Source organism: Sciurus vulgaris (assembly GCF_902686455.1).
Source record: "Sciurus vulgaris genome assembly, chromosome: 15".
NCBI classification, from domain to species: domain Eukaryota; kingdom Metazoa; phylum Chordata; class Mammalia; order Rodentia; family Sciuridae; genus Sciurus; species Sciurus vulgaris.
Window position 1 is genome coordinate 25,337,608 of NC_136476.1, and position 12,153 is coordinate 25,349,760.

Sequence of the window (12,153 nt, forward strand, 5' to 3'; positions counted from 1 at the left end):
TGCATGTGTATGGGAGGAGAATGTTTCAGAAAAATGACATGCATTTAAATTAGGGAGGAAATCTGACATTTTAATCTGTCAAGAAACAATATCTTAAATAGAAATTCATTAGTTGGCCATTCATCTCCGAACAACAACAAAATGTAGGAGATAATGTTAATGCTAATGAAATACCTAGTCCCTGGCATAAAATGGGCTTCAGTACTTGTTGAATAAAAGTTTCTGGAAGACTTCTCCAGTCAAAGAGGCAACCATACGTATCTGCAACTTTGAAAAGGATTATATCACACATATTTTGTCATTGTCAATTGAGGGGAATGTCTCCTTTTCCATTCATCATTGCCTGTGCTCTTGTCATCTTTGGCAACTTCTATGACTGCTTTCATGACTCTAACACTCTTCAACAGCTGGCTCAGAAACCTCATCCTGACCACCATTATCACCAGAACATCTCTGTGACAAAGCTGGAAATTTTGGAATTCCCCTATTACACATAAACTTCCATTTCTATTTCTTCTACTTCTGTGTTTTAAATCACTTTTTTTTAATTGTGAAAAAACACATAACATAAAATTTTCCATTTTAAAGTATACAGTTCCATGGCATTTAGCACATTCAGATTGTTTTGCAAGTGTCTCTACCACCTACTTCCAGAACTTTTTTCCCCTCTTTCAAAACTGAAATTCTGTACCTATGAACAATAATTCCCTATTCTTTAGGTGATAAATTTCTTATATTCTTCAAGAAGCTGTTTTAGACTTTTCCCCACTTATTCTCAAAAATTCAAATCAATGATTTTTTTATGTTCATCTCTATGACCCTTTCACAATTTACATTACTAAAAAGATAGATGTCATTTTTATGAGAGTCTCAGGTTCATGTCCTAGACCTTAAAAATTCATATTTTTCTCCCTTCTCTCACTTTTCCTCCTCTTCTACAAGAAGGAGGATGAGTCCTCCTTCAAAAAGCTGACCCTTCTTCTACTGTTCTTCTCTATCTCCTCCAGGATTATCATACAGGGTATCCCCCACTTTTTGTTGACTCTTTTCTGCATTAAAACATACCCAAGAATTCCACATCACAACAAAACATCAATAATGATAACAATAATATTTTAAAACATATATTGGGTTTCTACTATATGCTCTCTATTATGCTAAGTGCATAAAATGCACCTTATCTGATTCTCACAACAACCTTATGAGCTTATATTACAAGGAAATTTATTCTTATGAAGAAACTGTGGCTTTATTCTTTATTTGTTCTTTCTAGATATAAATGACAGTAGAGTGTATTTTGACATTATACACACATAGAATAAATATAACTTGTTCCAATTAAGATCGCATTATTGCAGTTGTGAATGATGTGGAGTTACTTTGGTCATGTATTCACATGTAAGGATAGGAAAGATATGTCTGATTCATTCTACTGTTTTTCTATTCCCATCCCTCCTCCTTTACTTTCATCTCCTTTTGTCTAGTCCAATGAACTTCTAATGTTCCCGTGGTTAACATCCACATATTGGAGAGAACATTCTGCCTTTGTGTAGCAACCTGCATGGCTGAACACTAAAAACCACCAAGAGGCTATGGGGGATTAAGAAAGACACACAAGACATTTACAAAGAGAAAGCTGGGACCATGTGGAACACCGATCTCTGATGGAAGAACAGTGACTCAGACCTAGCACAGCATGTTTATTATACAGGTTTCATCATCAAAAGGTTTTTTTCTGGGAAAGCTTCTGCAAATCGGGCAGGTTTGAAGGTTGCAGCACTTCCAAGGTATTATGATTATCTTGTTATGCTCAGAATTCTCTACTCTTTGGCAGCTGGTGTGTGATCTCAAGGTCAAGACTGTTATTGTTCTGTACCTTTGCACAGAACTTTCTCAGGCAGGGCATTACCAGACCACTTGGGCAATCTTATCTTGCTCCTTTGCACAGAAAGTTCCCAGGGAAAAGTGCAGCCTCAGCTCTGAGACGGTCAAAACCCATGGTCCAAGTCACTGCTCTCCAAAACTTTGTTTTTTTTTGCCACTGGCTTATTTCACTTAGTATGATTTTCTCCAGTTCCATTCATTTACCAGCAAAGCAATAATTTCATTCTTTTTTTATGGCTGGATAATATTCCATTGTGTATGTATACCACATTTTCTATATCTATTCATCTGTTGAAGGGCACCTAGGTTGGTTCCATAGCTTAGCTAATGTAATTTGAACTGCTATAAACATTGAAATGGCTGTATCACTGTAGTATGCTGATTTTAAGTCCTTTGGGTGTAAACGAAGGAGTGGAATAACGGGGTCAAATGGTGGTTCCATTTCAAATTTTCTAAGGAATCTCCATACTGCTTTCCATAGTGGTTACACCAATTTGCAGTCCTAGCAGCAATGTATAAATGAACCTTTTTCCTGACATTCTGTCCAACATTTATTGTTTCTTCTGTTCTTGAAAATTGCCATTCTGACTGGAGTGAGATGGAATTGCAGTGTAGTTTTAATTTGCATTTCTCTAACTGCTAGAGATGTTGAACATTTTTTTCATATATTTTTTGACCATTTATATTTCTTCTTCTGTGAAGTGTCTATTCAGTTCCTTAGATCATTTATTGATTGGGTTATTTGGTTTATTTTTGGTTTAGGTTTTCTGAGTTCTTTATATACCCTGGAGATCAATGCTTTATCTGAGATGTTGGTGGTAAAGATTTTCTCCTATTCTATAGGCTCTCTGTTCACATTCTTGATTGTTTCCTGTGCTGTGAAGATTTTTAGTTTGATACCATCCCCTTTATTGGTTCTTGATTTTACTTCTTGTGCTTTAGGAGTCTTATTGAGGAAGTCAGTTCCTAAGCCAACATGGTGGAGAGTTGGTCCTACTTTTTCTTCTTGCACAATGTCTCTAGTCTAATGCCTAGGTCCTTGATCCACTTTGAGTGGAGTTTTGTGCAGGGTGATAGATAGAGGTTCAATTTCATTCTACTACATATGGATTTCCAGTTTTCCCAGCACCATTTGTTGAAGAGGCTATCTTTTGTCCAATGTATGTTAATGGCAACTTTGTCTAGTATGCAATAACTGTATGCCTCTGTGTCTTCTATTCTGTTCCATTGGTCTTAGTGTCTGTTTTTGTGCCAATACCATGCTGTTTTTGTTACTATAGCTCTGCAGTATAATTTAAGTCTAGTAATGTGATGCCTCCCACATCATTTTTCTTGCTAAGTTTGCTTTGGCTATTCTGGGTCTTTTATTTTTCCAAATGAATTTCATGACTGCTTTTTCTATTTCTATGAAAAAAGTCATTGAATTTTTTTATAAAAATTGCATTAAATATGTATGAAACTGTGGCTTTAGAAACATTAAATAACTTTCCTAAGATCTCTAGCTAGTAAGCAGCATCTTCCCTGCTCCACACTACTCTGTCGAAATACCATTCTTTTCTGTCTTTTTTTTTTTTTTTTTTTTTCTTCTTCATTAGTACACTTCTTGAAAAAGTCTCACTTCCTCCTTCTCCTACCTGGGCAGTCCACTGTAGTTGCTTTGTGATTCACATCATAGCTATCCCACTCTCTGCAAGGTCTCTAATCTCCAGCTGGATTTCTATAGTACTTGTTGCCAGTTATTTCTGTTGTTTTGGGACAGTGTTCTCCCTGAGTCTCTTCATTTCTCCTTCTGATTTACTTTACTGACTCCTTTTCTTCTCTTACCCTTTAAATGTAAGATCCCCAGTGTTCCATCTCTCCACAGTTTTCTCTTCCTGCTCCACACTTAGCCAAGCCAATCTCATTTGTTCCCACACCTGCAACTATCATGCTTTCACAAATGAAGAATGAATCCACATTCATTAGGTTCCAGCTCCCTGTTGAAATTTCCTTATAGTTGTTTCAAGTACCTCAAACTTTATCTGACCCATATCTAACTCACTTCCTGTCTCTACCAGTGAACTCTCCGCCTGAGTCACCTATTATAAACCACTGGCACCACCTTCACTTCCCTTCACTTCCCTGATTTCCCTTTTACACAGTCCATAGCTGGTACATCCTCATCCAAAAAGAGCTGTGGAGACACTGTAGTGGACACATCCCTGATCCAGGAGGGAAATTTAGGTTCTAATCCTGACTTAACCGTTGAGCAGCTGGGTGACTCAGTGGAACTGGAACTAGGACTATGAAGCCCTTTCTCACACCAAGGACTCTATGAAGTGCCTGCAGCACTCATTCACCTTCAGCACCTTCTTATTAGTCCAACTAACATTGTCCTAACTGTCCTCACTGCATTTTGCCCAGGCTATTTTAATTGGCCACTTCTTTCCTTTCTTCTCCTTCTTTTCTTTCTTTGGATGGAGCTTCCCAAGCCATAAAATTATATTCACAAAACATACTCTAAATCATCTTTCTCACTTGGTTTTATGTTGTTTATAGGATAAAATTCAAACTCCTTACTGCATTTGCAGCCCTTTCCATACTGACCCCAACATAACATGCAGTAAAACTTCGATTTGTCTAAACTAGATTGCAAATATGGTTGTGAGGAGCATTTAAGGAAATAAATCCTTAAGTTATATTTTATATTAAAAGTAATAGTGAATCAACCAAAGATTGAAGTGTAAAATTTTAGAAAATAGCATAAATAAATTTGTTTATAATCTTGAAGGAGGAAAGATCTTTTGAAGCAAGACATAAAACCCAGAAGTTCTAAAAGAACAATGATTAAAATTTTTCATGTAATATCTGAAAACATATTTATGGGCAAAACATGTCACTAACAAAATCTAAAGAGAAATGGCACTGGACAAAATGTTCTAATACATATCCATGCAAGGATTTAACTTCTTGATTTAGAAAGAGTCCTATAAATAATTTGCAGAAACTGACAACACACATGGTTTTATAAAAATGTTTAATTTCACTAAATAAAAACAAAATTCAAAACTATATTTTCTACTCTAGAAAGGTAAACATGTTAAAAGTGATGACATCCATTGCTTCTTCAGAGATAGGGAAAAGAGCATTCTCCTGAACTGTTGACAAAATATAAACAAATACAAACTTTTGGAAGTCAATTAGGTAACATCTATCAAACCATGAGATGCATGTACCTTTTAATCTGACAATTCTCTGATTAGGAATTTATTCTACCAATGAACTTAAAACAATTTTCCAAGAATCTCAACTTTCTCTCTCTCTCTCTCTCTCTCTCTCTCTCTCTCTCTCTCTCTCTCTCTCTCTCTCTCTCTCTCAAACACACACACACACACACACACACACACACACACACACACACACACAAAACTAGTAGTTGCAACATTGATCACTGATGTTAGGGGGAAAAAGAAAGAAAAGAATGGAGGGATAGATAGAAGGAAGAAAATAAAAAAAGGAAAAAAAAAAAGCCTGGACTTGCCAGTGTGTTAATCAAGAAAGGACTGGTTAAGATTTATTTATATGATTGAAGGTTATTTATAATGTTACTTTTAAAAGAACATTTGTGACATGGGGAAATGCTCATGATATAGAGTTAGAAGGAAAATAGAAAAGGCAGCTTATAAAATATTTGCAGTATGGCACTATTTTAAAATAAAAATAGATATGTATATGTCAACAGTGAAAAATGAATGTCAAGATTCACAGCATATATGATTTCCTGTCACTTATACATTTTCCAAATACACCATTTTTATAATCAGAAAAAAATTACTTGTTTTCAACTTTCTATAGACAACAGAAAGGCAATTAAACTGTCTATGCCCTTGTATATTCTATATTCCAGAAAAAGCACTACCTAGAGTTCAAGTCTCAGAGGTTATAAAAATTAATAATTAATTAAGCATAACTCTTTGGAGGTGCTACAACTAAAATAATCTGAAATCTCTATATAGGATTTGACTATAGGAAAAAGATATGCTTTCACACATTGTAATTTATTCAACCAGCTCTGTTTTCTTTGTCTCATTCATCAAACGCTGTCACCTAATGTTACATAATCCATGTGTGTGTATATTTAAATAGAACTGGAACGTAACTTCGTTAACTATTACCAAGTGCTGACTACAGGAAACCATATCAGCTGAGAGCAGCCCTTCACATTTACAATTTAAGTGAGTATTATAATCAGTGTGCAAGAATACTTGTTGTCTGTTACTGGAAAAAACAGCAAAAGAAAATCTATGGTGTTTATATTGCCATATGTTCTAACATTAAAAAAGAGAGTAAAGAAAGAGTAAATTTTCGTCTGAAGAAAATGGTGAAAATAGTTAGCATACTTAGCAAAGTAAAAGATTTATAGGTTATTTTTCAGAATAGGATTTGAAAATATTGCCATATTATACTTTTGGTTTATGTAATTCTAAAAATGTGTTGACTTTCTCTGTGTCCATCATAAAGGCAGTGTTTTTCAGCTTCTTATCTTGTTCAACTACACAAGCTAACGGTGATTTAAAACAGAATTCTTCCTAATGTGTTCTCTCATGCCAGTCCAGAGAAGTGAAAATGGTGGGGGGAAAATGTTAGGATATCAACTAATTACTAAAAACAATTAGGTCAATAAAGATAGCTACATTTTTCTTCAGTGAATGACTACCAATATCTTTATTATACTAATGTGAGCTCTGGCTCTCTAAGAGATAGGATACAGATTAGAACACAAAGATTTATTTGAAAATGCAACTTTTTTTAATGGCAAGGAAAAATTTTTTCCTAGGGCATGTGTAGCTTTGAATAAAAGAAAAAACAAACAAAATTTATCACAGCAATGCAGGGTTCATGTTAGTAAAGTGAACCTCAATGCCTACTTGTGCAGGGTACTAAACTATTTTCTGTGTAATTTAAAATTTAAGTGCAATAGGACTACCTAACCTGTACTATTCTATGTACTATGGTCATAAACTGGCTGCTGTTAATGTAAAATTCAACTCTGCTTTAAAGGAAATAAGAAAATTGTTTATTCTGAGCCAATTATGAGTGACCATAGCCCAGGAACACAGATTCAAGTTACCCTAAATGACATTTTCCAAAATGAAAGAGGTTACATGAACTCTTACAGTCAAAGAATAGAGATTCATAACCAGTATATTCAACAAATATATTGGTGTGGGAATGAGGTAGGCAGGCTATAGCAAAGCAGGGATATCTTTCCTGTAGGTATAATTATGTTATGGCATTCTTAGCTTTGGGGTTGTCTTCTAAGCTTAACCACATAGTCTGAAAAGTTTACCTAATAGTTGTGAGAATATTATTATTTCAGATACAGAGGTTAAAAGTGAATGACTATTTATCTAAACGGCCTAAGATAGCCCAAGATAATTTTGGCTTACGAACTACAACATTCCCATCTTTCTACAATCAGGATAGTCTAGTCAGCCAAGGTCAGTCTGCAGGATTTTGAGTATAGATGCAACTTCTTCAGTTTCACATACCATATTCAGAAATTTATTATTTCAAAGAAGCTGGACAACTGCTTGTATAGAAGAAAGGCTGAATGTTTTAAGTTAAATTCCCAGTTGTTGGTGTTTCCCCCCCCCCCCCCACTACATTTTGAAGAGGGAAGGGACATAGGACGGGATGGAAGGAGACAGAATGGAGAAGTGCTGGAATCAAGATGGTAGTCAATAGACTAAATTATGCTCACAGCTGTTTTTGTGAGCCTAGGCAAGGCATTTAATCTTTCAGAATCTCAATCTACTCATTCATAGAGTGAGGGACTTAGTAACATCATGTATAAGGTTCTCTGCTTCTCAGCACTCTGGATCAATAAAGGGTGGGAGACTCAGAGAAAGAAGTAGGATTTATGTGAAGTCCTCAAGCAGTAAAAGGATAATATCCACTCCATGACAAGACTGAGGGGGCACAACAGGGAGTCTTCAACTGGGCTACCTTTGAGGATTTTGCTCAAGGATAGTGACTATAAGTAAGCAAACTGCATATAAGATTCTAGCTCCACCTAGAGAAGATAATTTGGAATTTCAGTCTCTGTAATTTGCCGACAAAAATAAAGGTGCATGAAGTGTATCTCTAAAAAATCCTGTAACCCAGAGTCTCCTCTCTAACTCAGCTAGAAGAGCTGATTCACCTGAAGTTTAGAAAAGGTTTAAAGTGTACCCACTTCATAGCTAATTTGTGGGTTTTTTTAAAAAATGCAGCAAAATAGGAGACCAATGCTTTAAAAAAATCAATAATCATTGGCAGAATATCAGGCAGTCAGAGTGTAAAACTGGAGAAGTCCTACTCTTCCACAAACCACAACACTGCCATACCTTGCCTGTGAAGCCAGCTTGCAGTATCATACTAAAAGAATAAGGAGCTTCCCACAATTTATGATAGAGAATTTCATATTCTTTCAGTATGATAATGTAATCCAGCTTGTTCAAAGTACAACATCCATTGATAATCCTTTCCTGAACTAAGTATTAAGTTGGAGATTGCAAGATGGTGATTCTTCTAGTTTTATCATTCCTTCTGTAATGAATAGATCCCTTTCTATTCATTCATTTTCAAGAAATGCTATGTATTTGTGGGACTTATTAACCCATCAAGTCCCATCATTCCAGATGTGGGACACTTAAATAAAAACAAATTGAGCAACAAAAATACTTTTGGTAACTTCTGAAATAATCATGCTTTTAGAGTTCAATTCTTTTGGGAAAAGTAATAGGTGAATGATTAAAGTGTTTGAAAAAGTATGTTTACTATATATAGAAGTATATATAAAGAATATATAGGGTTGGGGTTGTGGCTCAGCAGTAGAGTGCTTGCCTAACTCGTGTGAAGCACTGGGTTTGATCCTCAGCACCACATAAAAATAAATAAATTAAAATAAGGGTGTCCACCTACAACTAAAAAAATAAAATAAAAAAGAATATATATGCTCTAGATTATGATTTCCAATCTATTTTAATGCACCTGTGTTGATTTTGTTGAAATATTTTTATATGTATACATAAGTTTACCATAAAAGTTATCCATATAAACAATGTAAGCATGCAATCAGCAAATATGAAACATACAATACTCTATTGTAACATACCATATCTTACAGAACACTTTTCTTGATTTTTTGCTTAATTCAAATGTATATCCAACCTGTTTAATGAGCTAACATGAATGTTGGTTGTTATTTTTATTTATTTTAACAAGGAAGATGAAAGTGAACGTTCACAGAGCTGAAAATGTGGAACTTAATGGGTTAAATGCTTATAATCAATTACCATCATTATTCTTAGTGCCAATTCTTTATTCTTAAATAATAATTTGGCATTATTCTTAAATAGTGCCAAATTTGGCCAGTGGGAAACCCTTTAAGGCAGTTCACATATGCTTTTGAAACAATATTAATGCTTTCTGGCACAATAGAATGTTCTATATTTACCACTGTTTTCCCAGTCCAGATCTGGAGTGGATATGGAGATTTCTTCTAGTGGAAGAAGTATTTAGAAACTAAGATATGGGCACATATTTTTTGCTGGGCATTGGTTATTGATTCAATTTTAACATTTACAGGGTTTTTTCCTTGGCTCTTTTAATTTTATATTTGTATCTCCTTTCCCCTACAATGGAAATCATGTAGCATAAATATGTCTTTCTTTTCTATGTACTAAAATATAACTAAACAATCTCAGAATTTCAATATTGTAGTACCACTAACAATAAATATAACTAAAGTTTAAGATTTCTTTGCAGTTCTCTTTTTTCTATGACTACATTCTAGTATAAATGTATAATCAGAATACTTGTTCAAATTTTGCTTAATTTTTTAAATGTGGTCATTAATTTCATATTGAGTTAGTCATGGTTCTTGTTTGTTTTAAGTTAAGAATTTGAACTAATATTATATCTTAATCCAACAGAAATCTGAAAAAAATGAAGCCTAAACTGAAGTACTCAACCCCCAAAATCTCCTCAGCAAAGCTGAACAGCACAGCAGACAGAACCTTGGTGAAACCTTGCAAGATAAGAAGTAAGGACTTAAGCATTCTTGTTTATATTACACTACTTTTTATCTGATATCAAGATTTTATTATTTCAATGATTACATATATAACCTTGCCAAAAGCTACTAAGAATATAAGAATTTAAATTTTAAAAGCATGACTCATAGATATGACAGGCAATTTTTGCTTATTTAATACATCATGGGATAGGAATAGCTCAAAAAATTTAAACTTATGAATAATATAAACTTAATCCTAGTCTTTTATGTTGATCCTTATATTGTCCTCACACCTTCTGCCACTAAATGCCCAAATCTTTTCCCTAATTAAAAAACAAAATTCTAAACTAATCCATTTTCATTCAACAAATACTTGTTAAGACAGTTGGTGTACCAACCACGTGGTCTTGACTGACAAATACTGATGAGGGAGAGAATAACAAGTGAAGATATTTGAATGATCAAACCTTCAGATAAAGCAAAAATCAACCAAATGAAATTCATGGTTATGTAGTAACAAACTAAAAGAGTTTGAATTAAGGTAAAAAGGAAATAAAGTCAAGTAATAAAGCTCCGAGATAGAAGGACTCTATGCCTCTTTGACCCTTAAAATTACCTACCTAAGAAGGAATAATGCAAATTTATACACTCATTTTTCACATGGAAACACAAGAGAGTTAACAGAGCCCTGGTGGGCTGGAGAAAAAAATGGAGGACAAGGAACGATAACAGCAACTGGTGTATCCTTGTGCTCCTCCCTCTTTCCATGAACACCTTTTTTTTTTCTACTAAGTAAATAAGCATTTATTTAGAAAAAGAAAAATACACAAAAAATCGCAAATTTTTAAAAACTGCAAAAGCATCAACATTTTTTTAAAAACAGAAAAATTATAATGTAATTAACTGCCAGACATAGTTCTGAAAATTTTTCCCTTACATTTTTTTTGTGTATGTAATTCTCTCTTTGATACAAAGAGCTTTGCAGTAACTTATTTTTTTAATATTTTTTAATTAAAAATCATAAATTTACATAGGGCAATGTTGTTTGATTCATTCTGTTATTTTTTTCCCTTCCCTCCCACCAATCTTTTCCCTCTATACAGTCCTTCCTTCCTCCATTCTTACCACCCTCCTTATCCCTAAACCTAAATCTAACCCTAACCCTAATGCTAACCCTCCTACCCCCCATTATATGTCCTCATCCGCTTATCAGCGAGATCATTCGTCCTTTAGTTTTTTGAGATTGGCTTCTCTCACTTAGCATGTTATTCTCCAATTTCATCCACTTGCCTGCAAATGCCATAATTTTATCATTCTTCATGGCGGAGTAATATTCCATTGTATATATATGCCACAGTTTCTTTATTCATTCATCAACTGAAGGGCATCTAGGTTGGTTCCACAATCTGGCTATGGTGAATTGAGCAGCTATGAACACTGATGTGGCTGTATCTCTGCAGTATGCAGATTTTAAGTCCTTTGGGTATAGGCCAAGGAGTGGGATAGCTGGGTCAAATGATGGTTCCATTCAAAGCTTTCTGAGGAATCTCCATACTGCTTTCCAGAGTGGCTGCACTAATTTGCAACCCCAGAGCAATGTATGAGTATACCTTTTTCCCCACATCCTCGCCAACACCTATTGTTGCTTGTATTCTTAATAATCGCCATTCTAATTGGGGTGAGATGAAATCTTAGTGTAGTTTTGATTTGCATTTCTCTTATTACTAGAGATGTTGAACATTTTTTTCATATATCTGTTGATTGCTTGTAGATTTTCTTCTGTGAAGCGTCTGTTCATTTTCTTAGCCCATTTGTTGATTGGATTATTTGCATTCTTGGTGTAGAGTTTTTTGAGTTCGTTATAGATTCTGGAAATTAGTGCTCTATCTGAAGTATGAGTGGCAAAGATATTCTCCCACTCTGTAGGCTCTCTCTTCACATTACTGATAGTTTCCTTTGCTGAGAGAAAGCTTTTTAGTTTGAATCTATCCCAGCTGTTGATTCTTGCTTTTATTTCTTGTGCTATGGGAGTCCTGTTAAGGAAGTCTGATCCTAAGCCAACAAGTTGAAGGTTTGAACCTACTTTTTCTTCTATAAGATGCAGGGTCTCTGGTCTGATTCCAAGGTCCTTGATCCATTTTGAGTTGAGTTTTGTGCAGGGTGAGAGATAGGGGTTTAATTTCATTCTGTTGCATGTGGTTTTCCAGTTTTCCCAGCACCATTTGTTG

At 34.7% G+C, this 12,153-nt stretch overlaps 1 protein-coding gene across 4 annotated transcripts in view; it reads left to right on the forward strand.

The window, feature by feature from the left end:
• IL33 (interleukin 33) overlaps positions 1–12,153 on the forward strand; it is a 59,770-nt gene that overhangs the window by 31,547 nt on the left and 16,070 nt on the right. For 3 of the 4 annotated variants that reach the window (XM_079113098.1, XM_079113101.1, XM_079113100.1), the window contains exon 2: positions 9,843–9,952. In XM_079113098.1, the coding sequence (XP_078969224.1) occupies positions 9,856–9,952 (97 nt within the window). In that variant the 5' untranslated portion in view covers positions 9,843–9,855. Of the gene's footprint in view, positions 1–6,080; positions 6,099–9,842; positions 9,953–12,153 lie in introns of those variants that run through there. The other variant, XM_079113099.1, reaches the window with a different exon arrangement.